The 20,414-nt window shown below is 51.6% G+C and overlaps 3 protein-coding genes across 3 annotated transcripts in view; 1 reads left to right on the top strand and 2 right to left on the bottom strand.

The window, feature by feature from the left end:
- Positions 1–2,302: 2,302 nt before the first annotated feature.
- Positions 2,303–4,630, bottom strand: LOC122378231 (C1q-related factor-like). The gene is made up of 4 exons (XM_043359056.1): positions 3,956–4,630; positions 3,536–3,771; positions 3,076–3,206; positions 2,303–2,724 (listed from the first exon to the last, which is right to left on the bottom strand). Exons 1-4 carry the CDS (start codon positions 4,140–4,142, stop codon positions 2,526–2,528), a joined length of 753 nt encoding a protein of 250 aa, XP_043214991.1. The 5' UTR covers positions 4,143–4,630; the 3' UTR covers positions 2,303–2,525.
- Positions 4,631–5,631: 1,001 nt separating this feature from the next.
- Positions 5,632–10,908, bottom strand: LOC122378252. Its single transcript, XM_043359105.1, has 3 exons — positions 10,847–10,908; positions 9,812–9,908; positions 5,632–9,246 (listed from the first exon to the last, which is right to left on the bottom strand). Exon 3 carries the CDS (start codon positions 7,632–7,634, stop codon positions 6,189–6,191), a length of 1,446 nt encoding a protein of 481 aa, XP_043215040.1. The 5' UTR covers positions 7,635–9,246; positions 9,812–9,908; positions 10,847–10,908; the 3' UTR covers positions 5,632–6,188.
- An 839-nt stretch (positions 10,909–11,747) lies between these two features.
- Positions 11,748–20,414, top strand: part of LOC122378251 (homeobox protein PKNOX2-like) — a 31,883-nt gene continuing 23,216 nt past the window's right edge. The window contains exon 1 of the mRNA XM_043359104.1: positions 11,748–11,842. The gene's annotated coding sequence lies outside the window, so the exon portion shown is untranslated. The remainder of the gene's footprint in view (positions 11,843–20,414) is intronic.

Raw genomic sequence — 20,414 nt, 5'->3', positions numbered from 1 at the left:
GTATCTTTTAAGAGGGGATGCAATCTTGGGGATCTTTTGGTGCATAAAAAAACGAAACGAGTAAGCCAGACAACGGAGGGAAATCATGGAAGCTGTGGAAAAAATTGTGTGGTATGCAAGGTTATGTACAAAGAGCAAATGAGGATTCGGGGAACGGGGGGTGACGTGTGCACCTACGACTTAACGATTGGATGTAAATCGAGTAATGTTGTTTACGGCATTCTGTACTGTGTGTGACTGTGTTGTTTATGTGGGAGAAACAGGGGGGATCCTATATCACAGAATTCAAAACCATCTGTCGTCTATACGCTGCAGGCGAAATGAGATTGAGGTAGCGGCGCATTTCAATGGTGAGGGTCATCACTTATCGAACGCTAAATTTGTCGGACTAGAAAAGGTTTGGAGGAATTGGGTTACATACAGAAGAATACGGGAACAGAGATGGGTGGGACTTTTTAATACGCATAGGGGTCAGGGCGGGCTCAATAAGAAATTGGCGTAGGCGTGACTGTATGTAAGTTGTAATGTGTAATAGTGAAATTAGGCGGCTCTGTCGTGTAATGGTCTGATATTATGTCGTATCACATATGTCGTGTCACAGCAAATGGTTGGAATTATTGTTAGTAATTCTCGCTATATAGGGATGACCTGAGGGTTGTGTGGATTTGTCTGGATGGAAGCGGGTCCAAAGGAAAAATGTGTGAAGATTTGTGTTTTGAAAATGTGATCTCGAAAATGTTTATATTACTTATTACCGCTGACGAAGTGACAACAATACAGTCACGAAACTGTCCGGAATAGCCGAGTACTTTTATATATATATATATATATATACATATATATATATATATATATATATATATATATATATATATATATATATATATATATATATACATATATATATATATATATATATATATATATATATATATATATATATATATATATATATATATATATAGGGGAAGCGGGGGTAGCACCGCCATGTGGGAAACACCGCCATCCTCTCCATCGGCAAAACTCTGAATTGTAAATGTAAACACCCGCCATTTCGGTGTCCGAACGGAAACGGGACGCCGCGTGAGGTAGGTTTCGCTAAGATTTATTTGATTTTGAGATCGCAATTGCCCATTTTGTGAATTTCAAACCATCGTTGTAATCATTTGGCATGTTTGAGCAGCAGGTAAGTGGTCATTTCAAGTCAAAATGCCTTGATTTTTACGTTAAATTTGAGGGCATGAAGTGCTCTTTGTTGAGAAAGGAATTACAGAAGAATCGCATCCCGGCTTGTTTTGCTGTCGGGGCGTTGTCGGTCCATGACTGTGAGTGGGGTAACACCGCCATGCTCGGCGGTGCTACCCCAAGGGGTGGCAAAATGGATAAAGCCGCAATGATGATTCACTCAGCTCGGAGAAGAGCTTTAGTTAGGCCGCAAACGTCGTCTGTTTTTTAACCTCGCGTTTGACTTCACTGGATGTTTCGAAATAAACGTGAATTGGTCATGCTTTATATGCATATTGTCCGCAACAAACAGTCTGATCTGTGACAAACTAACAACCAACTCTTGTGTGTCTTATATGAGTTTGAGTTACTATTTCAGACAGCAGTAACGCTTCCAAGGGTGGCTGTCACCGTAAGGCCGATCTGTGGATAACATCGCCATCAGTGGCGGTGCTACCCGCACATTTTTTGGAGGACGAAAAATGCAGGACTTGTTTTTGACGTCTGTAAAGTAGCGAAATTTTATAATGGAGCGCTGGAAACTATGCCAACATGTAGGAAAACATTCCTACTTTCACATGAATGCAAAAGAGCTCCGTTTTTACTACGCATATCAGCTCGGTGAGCAGAAATACTTAAGGTGGCGGTGCTCCCCCCGCTTCCCCTATATATATATATATATATATATATATATATATATATATATATATATATATATATATATATATATATATATATATATATATTGACGAGCGGCTATATGTAAGCAACGTTTAAATGGACATTTCAGTCAAACGATAGACGGGCATTTAGCACCAGGCCGGCATGGTTGCTTAGGCGGACGTCGGACATTCCTATCTGAGACGAAAATACCTTCACAAATATTGATAGACTGACCTCCGAGATGAGTATGTACTCAGTACCTACTTACGCCTACCCCTACTTACAACTTTCCATACAGCTAGGTTTCTTAGATCATGACATGTTTAAACGGACTCAGATAGAGCCGTCAGAAATGTTACGAATATTTTCGATATATATATATTCCTTCCTAATACCTATAGTCCATAGACACACCTATTAGACGTGTACATACCTAAGTATATTTGGACAGGATAAGTAGCTATCACATATCGGTGCATATTTAGTCAGACTTAGTCACTGTTTTACGTAAAACAAACATATTCAGACGCCCCTTATTCTCAGACATGTAGACGGCCTTAGACATGTAGGTACTGTATACCTAGACATGCAAACGGTGAACATATTGCGCTGGGCACATCAGATGGAAAATGGACATGTTAGTTGATTTTGTACCCGGAGAGTGAGTTGTAGCCCCGGAACCTGGCGTCGTTTTCGTAGAGGAAGCCCTCGGCCAGCCACAGGAACACTATGTCTCCGCGACCGAGTCGCAGCAGCGCCGAGTTGGACCCCGAGTCGAAACCGCCGTAATTGGCCTCCGAGCTGAGCACGCGACTCAAGTTCAGCATCAGGTCCACCCTGCCGGACAAACGAGGATGCCGAGCTGTTATCCTTTCTGCGTAACTTCGGCGCTAAAAATTAAATCTACCCTGAGGTTCCCTCTTGCATTGCAGCTAAATAAGTTATAACTTATAACCACTATAAATAGGTGCATTCAGTCAGCATTGCATAAGTGATTAATTACCTATACACGGACAATAAAAAGTGATAAGTGAAGCATAGCGCCGTTTCTTCACACCTTAGGCATGGCGGCAGACACTGGTCACTGAGAAGCACCAACTATTCGGCACATTAGCGATCCTACTAACTACACCTGCAGTGATAATCAAGCAGCTCGCAAGTCCGCCCGCGGTCCGTTTGTTACCTTACCTGGCCCGCCCCTGGGACGGGGACAGAGCGTGGAAGGTGAAGAAGTACAGCCCCGGGCAGGAGCAGTGGAACAGGGAGCGCGCCGAGTCCCAGCCGCGACCGACCGATGTCACCACCCTGTCGAACACCACCTGGGGACGCGGTTAGCTCGGTATGTGAGACGGTCCTCGGAGTATACAGTGCGAGTCAGACGCACCCGTACATATGGTTTTAAAACACTCAAAATGGGTAGCACCCTGTATACCCCAAATCAAAACAAACTGAAACTGAAACTAGGACCCTGTCCCGCCATCAGTCTGACCTGTGTAACCTGACCTGACCTCAGTTTGCCCTGTGTATGCCCCGCCCACAGACTGACCTGTGTGCCCTGCCCCGCACTCAGACTGACCTGTGTACCCTGTCCCGCCCCCAGACTGACCTGTGTAGTGTGTAGGTACCCCTGCCCCGCTCTCAGACTAACCTGAGTGCCCCTGTCTCCAGCCTTGCGTCGGCGGTAGTTGGCCTTGGCCGCGGTGAAGCCCACCGTCCGACACGCCTGTGGGGAGGACCCGGCGCCGCCGGCTGACCCGGTCACCCGGGAGTCCTCCCCCTCACAGCCGGGAGCGGGGGGAGTCCACAGGTCAGCTCTGCTGGCGTTCAGCGGTCCCAGCAGGGCGTCCACAGGACTGGTGGGGGGCACCACCGCGCCGGGAGTTCCTGTGGAACATACAAAGGCCACACTGATTTGCGAGGACCAGCAGAATCGCACTATGTAAATTCCTTTCTATACTGACCTGTAAGGCCTTGCATTACACGAACAGTGCCGACACCCGTACCTAATCGGGCTGTGTATTACGGGTCAAACCGAGCCATTCTCACGGCTGACCTGACCTGACCTGACCTGCGGCGGCGGCAGCTGCGATGGCCGCCTGTCGACTGCCGTTCGGGTCGTCCACTTCCGTGAGGTCAGGCAGGGGCGCCGCCAGGCCGGGTCCCAGTCGGCCGAGCGGCCGGCCGGCGCCCACCAGCCGCGGGGGAAGCGACAGCAGCACCAGCAGAGGCAGGAGGCGCAGCGGAGCCGTCAGCATTGTCCGATCAGGTGCAGCGGTGACCAGCGCAGAACCCGAGCCGAGACACTGCACTCGAGGTGCGTCCCTCTGTCGCCCGGCCCGTCCCGGGGCGCTCCGCCGTGTGCCGACTGCAGAATACAGCCAACTGAGGAGTCAGCTCAGTCCAGTGTGACCCGCTGCCGTCTCGCCTGGACGCGTCCCCACCCTGCGACACTGCTGATCCACGTCAGCGGCTCGGTCACCGGGTCACAGGTCACGGCTGGAGAGCTGAGGTCACGGCTGGGGAGCTGAGGTCACGGCCGGTGGGCTGTCACCGTTATAGAGCTGTCACACCTGGTGAGCTGACATATACAGTAGCTGAGGGCGGGAGTCGGCTGTCACCTCCCTTGCTCCCTCACACCAGTGTTGACAGGTGCCACTCCTGCTCCCCCACTCCGTTGCGCTGGCGCCGCCCCTGCCCCCTACTCCGGTGTGCTGGCGCCGCCCGTGCGTCGTTCCGCGGCGCCGGTGAACGGGCGGCCATGATCGAATGCGCCGGCCGCCGACGGACAAAAGGAGCGAGTCAGGCGGGCACCGTGAGCATTTTCAACGGGAAAACAGCGCCAACTGATTATGTGTTTGCTGCTTTTGAACTGCGTCATCTACGGGTACACCTTGTTTTTCTTACTGTACGGAGTAAGTCGTGGCTAGTAAATTATATTTTTGGGTAATGGAGTTAGAAGTGTTGAATTTCTTGAGTTGTTTATTTAAATTGACATATAGATAATTTTCTTTTTACTTCACCACATTTACAATTTTTATTATCTACATTCTAAAAGAATAAAAATAATAAAAATAATTTTAGATCAGACTTTGGGGATGCCTTGGTTCACTTTTTTCCGTGTTTAGTCGTGGCTAGTAAATAATACCTACTATCATCACATGCCACAAGAATGGATCCGAATGCTTGAACTACTATTGAGATTAAGTAACAGATTATTACTTTCATAATAAGAAGAGTCGATATTTTAGTCCTTTATCTATTTTGATGTGCATTCGCAACTTCATTTCTGATTGAAAGCCAGAGTTTGGATAAGCACCGGTCACGAAGAACATCTACAATACCTATACATAGCCCGAAGATATTACTACGCCATGACTCCAAACGGTTTGATTCTTGGGAAGGTTTCGATTTTAGAATATATGACGAAAAGGAAACTGTTGTGATTCCTACGGTGAAGCGCCGCGTACCCGAACTCCATTTGTGAACTCGTGTATACTCCATTGAAACCAGTGGCGAAACATTAACATTTTCCGATCGGGAAATCAGAAATGTTTCAGAAATCCAGGAAGTCTTAAGCAATGTCCTCACAATAACCAAACTAGGATCAGTCAGCCAATGATTGAAGGTAGCGAGCGCAACCCACGCCTCCGTTTAATACTCATTCGAGCAAACCATGTCTCTTCACACTGCATTTATTATACGCAGGTAATGTGACACAGTTTCACAAGTAGAAATAAATCGATATAGATCATCGGTCGTTTATTGAACGTCAAAAACCCGGTTCGGATCACTAAGGCCACGCAGGAGAGAGTTCACTGACCCTCACACAACTCATGAACAAATACAGGACACAATAAAATTACGAGTACAACTCATACATATCCTTACACACATTCAATTCAGTCAACAACATAATTGTACCTGACGCATCGAATGATTGTTGGCACGAGTAAAAATGTTGCTCCTAGCGCAGATCTCATAAATATTATTTAAGCCCGATATGTCCTACGCTATCCAGCAACCACTCCATTTTAAGAGTAACCCTGTGGCCTGTTAATTTAGCAGCAGGAGCATAACGCGACCCCGGTCCCCAACGGCAGCCCTCTGTCTAGGGGACAATTAGGACTCAAGGATTGCCAGTAGTCGGCAATGAGGCAGTCCATACATGCTCCATCGAGGAGCGGGGCACGTCGAGTAATCAGCATATCGGGGCAGACATCGCGCCAGCCACAGGTGGGCCCCGCACAGGCACGGGCAGCGCAGCAAGACGTGCTGCGGGGTGTCCGCCTCCTCCCCGCACACTAGACACCGAGCGGCAGGGCAGGCGGTGTCCATGCAGCCGGGGCAGTCGGGGGTCGGCCGGCGGCCGATGCGGTGGAGGTACTGTGTTGATACGCTCCATTGGCCGGCCCGTAGCTGGTGAATATCCACCGCTGCCTCTCTGCTGTCGAGTCGCACCGGTGCAGGCAGGGTCCGATCCGGGAAGATAGAGCAGTACCAGCCGCCGGGCAGGCTCTCCTGCCATGATCGGCGCGCAGACCTGGCGGCGGCGCGGGTGATGCTCTTGACATCCAGGGGGGGGGGGGGGCGTTGGTCTGCTCGAGTTCGGCGGCCTCCATCGCCAGCATGTCGGCCCGCTCGTTGCCCGGCAGACCACAGTGGGCCGGGACCCACTGGAGGTGGAGACGGCGACCGCGGTTGGCCAGCTGCATTAGGAGCCGCCAGATAGCGTCGCCTAGCTGGCTCGTCTGCGCCGCCGGTCCCGCATCCACTGTCTGTTGTGCCGCCCTGGAGTCGAGGCAGACGATGATGGTGTCCGGGTGAGTGTCCTGGTCTGGTGTGAGGTCTGATTCGGCAATCTCCTCCAGGGCAGCACGAAGGGCCACCAGCTCAGCTCTGGTGCTGGAGCATAGGGCGCCGGCGGGGGTCTTGACCGTCCACTCGGCTCCGGCGGGGAGGACGATCAGGGCGCCGCCCCCTCCTCGCACGGTGCCTCCCTCCGCCAAGCCGTCAGACCACACCCACGTCGCCCGCTCTGCTCCGGGGAGGTCGGCCAGCATGGCCTCCGCTGCCGCGCGGCGAGCCTGGTCGCCGGCGCTACGGACGCAGTCGGGCGGAACGGCACAGGAAGTCGTGATCCCCTCACTTGAGGTCCACGGAGGGAGCTGTGCAACGACCATGGGTTCCACCTGGGAGGCGGTGACGCCCAGGGCGTCCAGCGTCCGTCTGCCCTCGTCGCGCCATCCTGTGATGTTGCGGAGTCGGCAGGGACGTGAGGCTTCGGCGAGCTCCCGGAGCGGATCTCCGGCGGGTAGTGCGGATGCGCGCGCCAGCAACCTCGTCGCGAGGGTGGCGCGTCGCATTTCCGCGGTGGGCAGGCTGGCCTCCGCCATGAGAGCGTGGGTCGGCGCTGACCTGGGGCACCCCGTCACGGCGCGGGCCGCTGCGCGCAGCTCCCGGTCCACCAGCTCCAGGTGGGAGCGGGATGCTGCGGGGAGCCACGCGGCCGCCGCATATTCGATGGCGCCGCGGACGTAGCCGTTGGCCACCGCGCGTAGGTGGTGCTCCTGAAGTCCCCAGGAGTGTCCTGTGAGCTTGCGCAGCTGGGTGGTGCGAGGGCCAGCCTTCCTCTTGAGGTTGGTGCAGTGCTCTCCAAAATGGAGCAGCCTGTCAAACAAACGTGACCCCAAGCAGCTTGATGGTGGAGGTCGCACGGACAGGAACGTCCGATACCTTGATGACGGCATCTTTGGCGTCCCGGCTCCATTGGGACAACACCATTATCTGCGTTTTCTGGCTGGCGATCGTCATCTTGTTGCGCGCCGCCCACCCCACCATGAAGTCCGCCGAGTGCTGAGCTGCAGCTAGTGCTGTCTGGATCGTCGCGCCGGCGCTGAGGGTGGCAGTATCATCGGCGTATCAGTCAGCTCGGAGAGGGAGTGGGCGGACGAGGTCCCGGTCACGGAGCACGGACGGCGCGCGGCGGCATTTAGCAGACCTCGCCAATCTGAACATTAGTCGGGCTACGACTGGACCACAGCCCGGTCCACCACTGCCAGGACCGCCGCGCGGCGTGGGCATTTTACGATCAGCCAGCACGCCGCCGCACGGGACCACGCGGCGGCTGTGACCTTCAGTGTTGTTGTCCTTGCTTCCTCCAGCCGCTACCGCGGCGTAATGGTACAGCTCTCGAGGTTTCTCACGGCGGTCGTCAGGGCCGCCACCTCTTCGTCCTCACGGCTCACGGACCGCCTCGGGGCTCAGGAAGACGGTGCCGAATCGACGGAGGCTCCGTCATATGAGGGCCGGGCACCGAAAGAATAGGTGATGGGGGAGGGGGGGGGGAGTCGATGTCGGAGCGCTGGCGGCGTTCGTCAGTAGGGTTCTGTTCTATACAGTGAAGATACTGGCGGAAGCCCAACCACTGGCCCGTACGAAGCCGGTAGAGATCGGCAGCCGATGCTCGGTACTCCGCAACCGCTAGCGGCGGCAGGCAGCCCCCCCCCCCCCATCAGAAACTGGCACCAACTGTCCGGCCAGGCGGCGGTGGCACAGTGGCGGGCCAATCTGATGGCCGCGCGGTGGGCAGTGCCAACATCCCCCGGGACTGTCGCCTGGGGGAGCGGGGCCGCCTCCGCGCTCGAGGCTCGCGCTCGAGGCTCCTTAGCGGCCTGGTCGGCGCGCTTGTTACCATCTATGCCGGAATGGGACGGCATCAATTGCAGGTGGAATTGGCGGAACAGGACTGCCAGCCCCGTCCACACGGCGGCGCCCATCGAGGTTTTCTGTGTGGCTGGGCCCTCCCTCAGTGTCGCGAGCGCCGCCTGGGAGCCTGTGCAAAAGACGACCGGGGCGCTCAGGTGCCACAGGTGGTCGCGCTGATGGCTGAGCGGAGCGCAGCCATCTCCGCGCTCTAGCTGGTGCAGAGCTGGCCAAGGCCCCGGCCCCTCCGCTGCGGACTCTTGCGTCAGCCGGCCCGTCCGTCCATACCCAGGTGGCTTGGGAGAAAGAGCGCCTCGGACGTACTTGATGGTCATGCAGATTGTAGGCCTCACGAGTGGCCAGTAGGTCTCCTCGGCTGCGCAGTACATGGCGCATCCTCCTTCGGATGCGGCCGGCGCGGAGCCCTCGGTGGTAGATCAGCAGGTAGAGCATTACTTGCACAGCTTGATGATCAGAGTCGCTCGGGCGGTCGCTGACGCGCTAGCGCTCGTCACCAGTGGCGGGGCAGGCTGGCAGGGGCCAGGGCTGTCTTGCATCAGCCGAAGGCCCCTTCCATCGCCAGAAGCTGAAGCTGGCTACTGGCCTAGACCGCCAGCATCGTGGATTCGTGCTGTTTGATAAGCTCATTTCTCTAATCTGAAAACAAACAAACAAAAGTGGTTTCAAAAGGTATGCACACTGAAGTCAATTGCCAGTGAACCTTGTCATGACTAAAAATACAACCTGCATTGATTCCACACAGAACAAAAAAGTTAACATTGGGCTTAATAAGAATAATGGAGCACCATACAACATATATTGTATACATTCAGTATTATTTGCAATAATAAAGAATAGCACATGCTCACAGCAACCCAACACCACTGGCCACCCAAGTACTCCAGGCTCAAGTCATTGTTGATGACTCAACCATATCCAGGAAAGTCAACAATTTTTCATATTTTCAACTGCATGAACATTTTATGCTGATTGCACAACTAACTGACTCAAATTTGATGTTTTAAAGCAATTCATATTTGCTGAGATGACAATGAGCAATGTGAACATGTGCTTCTAAATGAAAATGATAACAATGCAAAGCACAACCAAAAGTTTGTAAATATTTAGTGGCTGCTTCCTTTTGTACCACCAGAAGGCTGACCTCACTGACATTCATGTGTTTGAAGAAAGAGAGGAAACCTTTGCTTATTAATAAACTTACCCACTGATAACTGGCCAGAATTATAGGCTTGCTGCTTTTTCTGAGTGATATATTTTCAAAATAGCCCTGGTTTCTTCATAAATGATAGGAGATTGTCCTGCAAACATGAGAATGCATGTCAGCAATAACTACAGCAAAGATGCACTTTCAGTGTGGGTGTCATACAAAGAATGGCCATTATGGAGAGGTTGCCTGAGCCATGTGAAGCCAAATATGCACCCTCATATGGGCGCGCATACCTATTTATATTTGGATGTTACATCACAAGCTAAAGCACTTCTCAAAAATAATATCATTTCTAATTCTTGTAGCTGGTAAAATGTAGGACATTGTCGGCTATTATTTTCTTTCTGGTATTTGTCAACATGAAGTCCTAACTACAATTGTGACACTGTTGATATGCAACAACAGAAATTTCAGGTTTTAGGTTAGTTTAGGTTGTAGATTTGTATGTTTTAGGTTGCTAGGTTGTAGGTTGTTAGGTTGTAGGTTGTAGGTTGGTAGGTTATAGGTAAGTAGGTAAGGTAAGGTCAGGTTTGATTGTTTTTCTTTTATTTGCGAGACACGTAAGTATCATTTTAGGATTCAGGATGTTAAATAATGTAAGAATATGAATAACAATATCCTTGAAATCTTCTTAGGACTTTATCTTTACATTTGCCTTCTTTGTTTGTATTGTTTGTTTTTTTGTTTTTTTTTGGTGCTGCTAAAAGGACAATAGCCGTGTTTACATAGAGATCGTTGCAAGCTCCATCTGTTTTTAGGGCCTTGGCTTCATCCATTATCTTGCAAAAGATGGCAATGGTGCTGAACAATTTACAGAATGATCCCCTCTAAATATGCGAAGATCACTGCATGGAAATTATCACAAAATAAATAAGCTAGAGCCTAGTCAAAAATGCGATGTAACCAGGCATACCTATTATTTCACGCAACAGCAAGCACAATTGCCACAACCAATGGAAAAATATTTCAAAGTTTAACTGATATGAATACATATCTGATTTCAGACACGAAATTCAACTTCTGTCTCACCTGATAACGAGATAATTTAATTATAATTGATAGCTTCGTGACACCCTCCCCACTTCTCTCATGTTTTGGCGGTGCGGCGGAAATGACGCACACGAGACGCACGAGACGCAGCTCCAAAACAATAGAAGCATGCTTTCCCTACGGCCGACGAAATTCTATAATATTTTATTTCCAATTTGTGATTCCTTAACATCTAAACTTTGGTAAAACGTCAATGCAGTTAAAATTGTTTCTAGTATTCTATTTAGATTCAGCTGAGAAAATATCAAACGGAAGCCCATGGTCTCGAAACTGGGCGAATTCCTTAGTACTTATCATTTTTTTCATAGCAAAATTTTTGGAAGAAAGGGTCAGTTATAGCCGATAACATCTAACTGAGTGGTTACTGACCATATAGCTGGAATAATCAATAACTGAGGATTTCGTGGAAGTAAAAAAATCATCAAAGCAAGACCTCTTTAGCGAAGAAAATAGCTGAAATACTGGAAAATAGGAGGTGATGGCTGAGGGTGCCCCAGGGTTTTCCGCATTTTAATTAACCTTAACATCTTATTTGAGGGGATTGTTGTACCTTATTGAAATCTCTGAGCGATTTTGAATTTACGAGTGTCCTAATATCATCAACCCAATCTTTGGATTTCACGAAATCGACGCTGGCAAAAAGGCTTTTTGAGTGCCTGATTTTAATTACTTTTCTGCGTAAGTAAAATTTAGATGGGCAAGAGATAAATAATTCACCAATGAAATCAAAAGATGCGGCTTTTTTGCCAGTTTGGGCGAATTCTGTAGTGTAGTTATCGATTTTGAAAATGTAAATGCTGCTAATGGAATGCCAGGAATGTGAACCAATAGGGTCCATGTTGAAGGAAATTCTCGGCGTTACCTAGTATTTTTATCTACCGTGGAGCGAGTGAGCGCCGCGACGGGCTGACACGCGGAGCGACCGGCGGCTGGCGGTGGACGACGCTGCGGCTCACGACCGGACCGACTTCTGCCGTGAGTACCGCCTGGGGCTCAGGGGAGCGACCGTGCAGGGGGGGGGGGGGGGGCTGTTGGTCACGGCCCGCTGGCCGCAGGAGCAGTTTCGCACCAAATGGCCAGCGGGTCCATTTATTGTCGGCGGAGTGGGACGAGACCGGTCCGAACTGCTGATGGGCGCGTTCAGAGCCCATCGGCCCCGGCCCCGGCCACTCCTGCGCACCTCAGGGCGGCGTGTTTTTGTTGTTTGTCGCCATGTGCCGCCGGGCTGTGTGTCACGTGACCTTGGAGGGACGGGCGGCGCGGTCTCCCCTCCCCGATTTCTGCGTCTGGCCGGCTCCGGGGGCCGATCGGCGCCGTGCCTGGGCCGCCGGCGGCCGCCTCCTCTCCCGGCGCCGCTCTATTATTGAGCTGCGGCAGCCCTTATATCCCGGCGGCAGCTCGGCCGGCGGCGGTGCCTCACCAATGAGTCGGAGGTGCGGATCGCACGCTGACGGGCCGAACGGCGGCGTGGGTGCCACAGGAGCGACCGCCGCCCGCGGCACTGACATTCGCGGCGGCCGAGTTATGGAGGACAAACGCCCGTCACATAATGGAACGGCCGGGTCACGCCGGCGATAGCCGACGGAGCGCCGATTTGCAGGCGGGCCCCGAGCTGTTCATTATTGGGGGCTGACCGGAGATATATACTCACTGAAATGGCGAACTGGGTTCTTTGTTTTTATTGGTGCCTGTCGGACCACATCATCCTCGCAGCTCGCTCTATCGCTATTTGAAGCGCGCGGTTTGACGCTTACCTATATGTCTGTGCCAAAAGGTTCTGAACGCTGGTTAAATTGCTCAACCCATTACTTGGGACGCTTATATGTACATAATGCAGTTACACCCTGTATAGGCCCCAACGTAGGCCCCCATAAGCCCCCAAGGGCCCCAATGGGTTAGACTAGAAGTTGGAACCGATTATTGATAGGTAAGACGGTAAATGAAAACACTGCACTTGTGATGGCTAGAATGGTGAATGCGGAATAAATATTCCACATAAAATTCAGGGACGGGATCTGAAGTTAGTCATTCATTTTCGCTCCTAGCTTTAAAAGCTATCTGGACTTCTCTGGATCTCACGCCCTGGTCATATGGTCATTATATTCAGCGGCACTGGACGACCTCTAATATCGCAGCGGCACCCACCTACCCTTTTTTACTGCCGACCCACGGCCGCCACTTCTTGTTTTCAATTTATGCGATATAATTTATTATGAATTCGTTGTTTTAAACGAAATTTTGATTCGGTCATGCTGGCGTGCCAAGCAACCAAAATCTGAAGAGCGTACTAATAAGTGCACATTTATTTTTATAGCGATAGTAACAGTAGGTAGGTAGGCATCCCTAAATGGAAAGTTTGATGCATTTTTATTATAATGGATGGATTATGAATCAATATTTGAGGAGGGGAACCGTTTATGGTTTCGCTTTATTGAACTGTATTCTTATTAGGCTGTGCAAACACTCGGAATAATTGTTTCATTCATTTATGTAGATCAATGTAGGCAGGCCTCGACTGCATGTTGACACGTACAAAGTGTCGCCAGGCCCTCGGAGTAATAGGGCTCCGCTAAAGGAAAGACATCGATTTGTCAATTATGCCAATGCGGTCCATTTTGGGCCGAAATGAGCTGCAGACCAGGTGGTCCTGGGGACGGTCCCAGGGGTGGTCCGTGGACCGGTCCAAAGCTGCTGCACACCGTGCATTACGTGCATCTTTATCGCAGAGCGCCGCCGCGGGCCTCGTCAATCACGCCGATGCGTTATGTCCACAATGTCATTTGGCATTGGTGTGCCGGCCGGCCGGCATGCTGTGCAGAGCGTTCAAAGGAGCCGCGCCGGGGACACTGATCACTGGGTGGGCCGCCTGGCTGCCGGTCTCTGCCGGGTGAACGGCCAATCGGCGCCGACTCGTCAAAATAGAGCTATATCGATGGGTGAATACTCGTTAAACTGTGCAACAATTCATTTCATTTGGTTATTAATTCGGGAGTTTTCTTACGTAAAGTTGAAGACATCGAATAGCTGGAATCATTTTCATTCCCATTCTGATGAAAATACGTGATCTATAGGAAAATGTCTAGCATGTTTTGTTGACGTTACGACTTCATTGTTCTTTATATTTTACTTTTGAGAAGAAAACATGAGCAGTTCCTATACCATGTCACAGGCAGATTTTCCAAATGTGAGATAAAAAACAAGCTTTTGTGTTAGCTAATAGCTTCTAAGTGTTAAGTCAAGTTAAGTGTTGTCTCCGTCCCATCGAGACGGTTCTCGGACAAGATTGCACGCGTCTACTGCATGGCACACATTCTCACATATCGTGTAAAAGCACACATCAACAGTGCACAGTGCACATAAAGGCAGGGTGCTGGACCGCATCTGGAACTGTGTGGGCGCCAGCAGCGCCTGCATCACCCCTGTGGGCGCCAGCAGCCCCCCCCCCCCAACCCGCGGGCGTCGCTGCCCTGCGGGCTCACACCCAGGGGGGCGTCAGATGACGCTTCTGGTGGGCCCTTCTGCCACCTTTGACTTCAGAATGGCGCCCATTCCCGATATTTGTAATATGCCGTTTGCGGTAGTTAACTGACAATGCTGACTGTCCAGTTTGCTTTGATGGTCCTGGATGGTCCATAATGGCCCAGAGTGGTCCCTGGCAGCCCAGTGAGGCTTCCGCGGCCTTGAATAGTCTGGACCGACTGTCTGGCCCCGAGCAGCTGTCCAAACAGCCCTGGCCAGCCGGGCCCCGCGTTGTCCCGCACAGCACTGCCACATTACCGAATACCGATGGTCCTTATCCGCCACATCCCATTGGTCTAACGCAGGGGCGGGCAAACTTTTGGGAGCGCGGGCCGGGTGTTGCATTTGTGAGCAACTGGGGGGCCGGAGTGCTAAGCTCGCCATAGTTTCGTTTGTCGATGACTAAAATGGATGCTATGTTGCTATGACGCGACTGACCAACGACGGGCAATGACTGGCTCATGACAGAGACAAATACCTATAGTTACACTTACAAACGAATGACTTTTGACCCATGACAACCATACTAAAAATCAAGGGTGCTTATGTAAAATGCACACACACACACACGCACTAGAAATCATAGGTCTCGCGGGTCGGATTGCAATGCTGGCTGCCTATCCAGGCCACGGGCCGGACGCCGGAGCTTGGCGGGCCGCATCCGGCCCGCGGGCCGGACTTTGCCCGCCCCTGGTCTAACGTATGGCCGCGACATTCCCGATGTTCCAGCACTGGTCTGCGATGTTGTCGGTGATCCATCGCGCGGCTGAGACGCTGCCGGAGTTCGGCACAGGCTTGTGACATTCCCTTTTCCCCAGTTGGGATAGATCTGGCGGTAGACCTCGTCATACCTGTGCCCCGTAGCTGGGACCATTAGCAAACCTCCGATCATATCGGCTTAAAGCCTGACGTTGGTGGATGCTTTTCGTGACTCGGGATTTTGTGTCTTGTGTTGTAGCGATAAGAGGGAGTCCACATTTTAGGTGGCGTTTAGCCTCTTCACATTGTATTTTCAGCTTGCTTACATAATCAATCATAGCTTGCGCAGTACAGTGTGCTGATTCAGTCACATAATCCACGCTATTGCATTGACACGCTTCTTCTCCATCCCTAACAATGCCACAAGTGTCAATTGCCAGTTAATGATACTGGCCGCCGCGGCCTTTTGGCCTCCGGGTGCAATGCGGCACAGCCTAGTTCCAGGCGTTTGTTGACTGCCATCTAGCGGCAATGGTTTCGTTAGGGCGCTAACACCATTGAGCGCGAATATGCCTGGGCCCGGCTGATTAGCGGTTCTAGCGAGTACGACCAGGTTTTGTGTGGGATTGTTTTGCTTTTCTTTTTCCTGTGTCTGGTTCAATTGAAGTTTCGGTTTATTCCTTCTTTGATTTCTGCCTATCATGGCACCTTTCAGCACTGTTTTGCTGAGTTTGGTGAGCCTTCAGTTGGCCGTTGTTTGGCGTATCGCAACAAACCACTCAATAAACGTCCTTTTAGGAGGTAGCAGACGGAAGTTGTCGGTCTTTTGACGTTTCTGTTTCAAGCAACTTGTTTCTGCGGTAAATATTCGGGTAAATGACAAATGGGTAAATGTAAAACTTCTCAGTGACATCGTTTATTGTCTTTGTTGCGATGCCTGTGCCGGTCTCCTAGCGGCGGTCTCGGCTCTCCTCTGCACCCCTCGGCCCCTCTGCGGTGACCGCTGTCACTGCCGTCTGCGGCCAACCGGTCTCATAAGAGGCGGCGACGCGGAGCGACGGACCCAAACGGCGTGCTATGAAATACGAAAACAAACATAACTGGCCGCGCGGCGACGGGCACGTGGCTAAAACGGCGCCGAAATTGCATTCTGCGCTAGTTTATAACGGTCGAACTTGGCTCTCGAGGCGTGGTCAGTGCCATATTAAAGGGGGAAAGTTTCGTCGCTCATTTAATTTGGTGTCGTCTCGCTGCGGCCGCGCACATTGCAGACCGAGTCGGCTGGTCCGGGCGCAGAGCGCGCCACGCCTGTTTTGTTCCGCCATCTGATTTAATAACATTGCTATAGAATTTGTCCTGAAATGAGAATCGTCCGGATTTATGGGGAAATAAATCTTGATGGATATCAACTTGGCTTACTTTAAATGGCTCTCATAACGCCCGAGACGTGGTCCCTTGAGAGACTCCAATAAAACGGTGGTCACAGCGGTTTGGCCAAAAAGTTATGGCGCTGGGTTTTGATTTACGCTCGTTATATCAAGACAAATAAGCGCGCCTTGCGGCGCATTAAAACACGCGGATGAGATTTACGGGCCCGTTTGGTCGGAGATGAATGGGAGAACTTGTGCCGGGGCCTCTGGCGCCCGGGAAAAGGTGGCCGTCGGCTGGATGCGGACTTCTGGGCCCGGCACGTGACGGCCCATACGGCTCCCAGTGAGAGACATTGAGCGTCCCAGGGTGACCAGGATGGACGGTGCCGACCAGGGGTGACTGGTGATTAAAGTTGGCCACCAATTTCAACTTTATACAGCTCTGACGGCCGTTTTTTTACAATGCTGCGTCCTTGGGGACCGGATCGGTATGTTTGGACTATGTCTAGCGGCTCTTTGCACCACCAGCAGCCAGCAATAAGCCATTGCATGGCTTAACCGGCCTAACTGCTCAACTGGTGCCCAATCAGCCCAACTGGAGGGCACATTTGAATTTCCGTGCCGCCGGGCAGCTTCCTTTCGGCTCGGGCGGCCGGTCGGCGGCGGTCTGCGCCCCTCCCGAAGGCTGTGAGCCGCTACATTAGAACCAAATGGCGCCATCTGGGCCGTCCCTTTCTCTCTCTGCTCTTTCCGTTCGTCGTCACCCGTCCCGCGGTCCGTCTCCTCCCTCCCCTCCCCTCTCCTCCCTCGCCCCCCGCCGGCCGGCGTCCGCCCGGCACCAGCCGGGACGTTTCCCGCCTGTGTCCCAGCCTTTCAGGGCAGCGTAGGCGGGTCTGCGGCGGTCCTTTCTGCGGTCCTTTGTGGTCCTCGCGGCCTCCACTGTCCTCGGTGCCCAGTTTTGGCCCGCAGCGCTGTCCCGCTCTGTCCTCCGGCCAGTCCTGTCTACTCGAACACTTTGTCTGGCGTTATGGTGTTCTATTCCTAGCTTCAGACTGGAACACAGAGGGAATACGACCCCGCCTCTGTTTGCCTGCTATCGCCAACGTCATGCACCCACCGTCCGTCGGCCAACATTTGCCGGCCACCGATCACCTTCCCTTCAAATCCAAGGTCCATCAGCCGTTTTGTCCAGTGTCCACCTTCTAACAATGCCGCTGCCCGCTCATCCCTGTATTCCCCCTGTCCCCTGTCCCCTGTCCCCTGTCCCCTGTCCCCAGTCCCTGTCCCCTGTCCTGTTCCGGCGCCCCTCCCCGTCCTCCTCCGGCCGGTCCGGCGGTGCTGGTCGGTCCCACATAATGACTCGGTGAGCCGGCCGGCCGTTAGGTGCCCTATAAATTGTTAGGTGTAATCGCGGCGGCCGTCGGCGGCACCGCCGAGCCGCGCTCCGAGCCCCGCCGCCGCCCAAATGCCGCCCAAATGCCGCCCAAATACCGCCCTAATGCCGCCCAGAGGCCCGCCAAAGCCGCGCCATTTGTACCGGGAATAAAACTAAATTTCGCGGCGGCGACTGGCCGTCGGTGGCGGGGGTCGGCCGGTGAGCACTGGAAAGGTGACGGTTAAGGTGACACCGGTAACGATCGGGCAGGTGATGGCCGCTGGGTCGGAGTCCCCGGTAAAATTGACTTTAACCCGCGAGTTGCTGGGGGGGGGGGGGGGCGTTAAACGCCCCCACTTTTTTCGCCGGGCCATAGCATAAAAACGGCGCGCCGCAGGCGCGCCAAATTTTGGGTAGCTGTAGGGAATTGATTGAAGTTTATTGTGACAAAGTTTCAAAAAAATCGGTCGGAAAATTTTTTAGATATCGAGGTTTTAGTGACGTCATGATTTCTGAGTTTTCGACCAAAAACGGCATATGCTCAAAAAATCATATAAAATCACAGAATAGACATACAGACATGCCGTAAACGCCATTAAACTGCTAAAACCATGATTAATCAAATGGCTATCTTCGATTATTGATTATCGTTCCGCATTTTCCGTAATCTTGAACTGAATCTTGGCAATTTTTCGTGACTACTTTACGACCATGATATATGCATTTCTTAAATTGAACTTTTTGAGCCAAACACGTACACATATGATAAAATGAATGTCACCATCGTGTTCTACGCCCCAAATTACCTATAAAACATGTGTCACAGGCTGCGAATATCAGTTTTGATTTTCGGGGATATGTGCGTACCCGGTTGACCTGACCTTGACCCTGACCTATGCTTGACTGACCCCTACATGGAGCTGACACTCTTGTAGACCTTATATGATGGATTGTGCACCGTTTTGACAGAGTTTATGACGAGAGGCGCCCATTGCGAAGTCCTGAAGTCCATGCTACTGAAAGCCCGATTTCAGGTGTTTGACCTGACCTTGACCCGACCTGTGACCTCAAAATTCAACTTTAAAGTACTCATCTGAAGCGTCTCGTCGCGCTCTTTCGTTTGCCGCCTCGTGCGTTTCGCTGCGCCTATTGGTTCTCGAGTTATCGGCTGGGGGCGTTTAACGCCCCCCCCCAGCAAACGGTGGGTGGCGAAATACCCCAGCAACTGCCGGGTTAATTAACCCGCGAGTTGCTGGGGGGGGGGGCGTTAAACGCCCCCACTTTTTTCGCCGGGCCATAGCATAAAAACGGCGCGCCGCAGGCGCGCCAAATTTTGGGTACCTGTAGGGAATTGATTGAAGTTTATTGTGACAAAGTTTCAAAAAAATCGGTCGGAAAATTTTTTAGATATCGAGGTTTTAGTGACGTCATGATTTCTGAGTTTTCGACCAAAAACGGCATATGCTCAAAAAATCATATAAAATCACAGAATAGACATACAGACATGCCGTAAACGCCATTAAACTGCTAAAACCATGATTAATCAAATGGCTATCTTCGATTATTGATTATCGTTCCGCATTTTCCATAATCTTGAACTGAATCTTGGCAATTTTTCGTGACTACTTTACGACCATGATATATGCATTTCTTAAATTGAACTTTTTGAGCCAAACACGTACACATATGATAAAATGAATGTCACCATCGTGTTCTACGCCCCAAATTACCTATAAAACATGTGTCACAGGCTGCGAATATCAGTTTTGATTTTCGGGGATATGTGCGTACCCGGTTGACCTGACCTTGACCCTGACCTATGCTTGACTGACCCCTACATGGAGCTGACACTCTTGTAGACCTTATATGATGGATTGTGCACCGTTTTGACAGAGTTTATGACGAGAGGCGCCCATTGCGAAGTCCTGAAGTCCATGCTACTGAAAGCCCGATTTCAGGTGTTTGACCTGACCTTGACCCGACCTGTGACCTCAAAATTCAACTTTAAAGTACTCATCTGAAGCGTCTCGTCGCGCTCTTTCGTTTGCCGCCTCGTGCGTTTCGCTGCGCCTATTGGTTCTCGAGTTATCGGCTGGGGGCGTTTAACGCCCCCCCCCCCCCAGCAAACGGTGGGTGGCGAAATACCCCAGCAACTGCCGGGTTAAAGATGACGGCAAAAGTGACGATGGACGGCTTATGGCGTCAGTTGATGATGTTGGGTGATGTTTTTGAAGGTGCTTCCGGTCAGGATTGATAGGGATTGAGTTTTGAGTTGGATAAGTAGATTTTTACGGTTATATCATGCCCTCAGACATCGACTTCAAACTAGTAAAAATCAAAGTTTATGGAGCCACCTTATTACCTAAACCAGAAAACTGTCTAGCCTGTGAGCGTCTCTGTTGTTTTTATCCACCGGAAACAAATCTCAAACCAGGTGTGTTCGCGGTGACGGACCACAAACCACACCGGCTGTCGGCGGTCAATTGGCGGTCCGCCGTGGTCCGTCAGTGGTCTCCATGGACCGTCAGTGGTCGGCGCGTGGCCGGCTCCGGGTTAGGCAGGTGTTAACCGCGGCTAGGCAGCC

The sequence above is a fragment of the Amphibalanus amphitrite genome, unplaced genomic scaffold (genome assembly GCF_019059575.1).
Source record: "Amphibalanus amphitrite isolate SeventyFive unplaced genomic scaffold, NRLGWU_Aamphi_draft 000056F_arrow, whole genome shotgun sequence".
Lineage (NCBI taxonomy): Eukaryota > Metazoa > Arthropoda > Thecostraca > Balanomorpha > Balanidae > Amphibalanus > Amphibalanus amphitrite.
The sequence above is the reverse complement of the archived record's forward strand: the minus strand, read 5'-3'. Positions and strand labels throughout refer to the sequence as shown.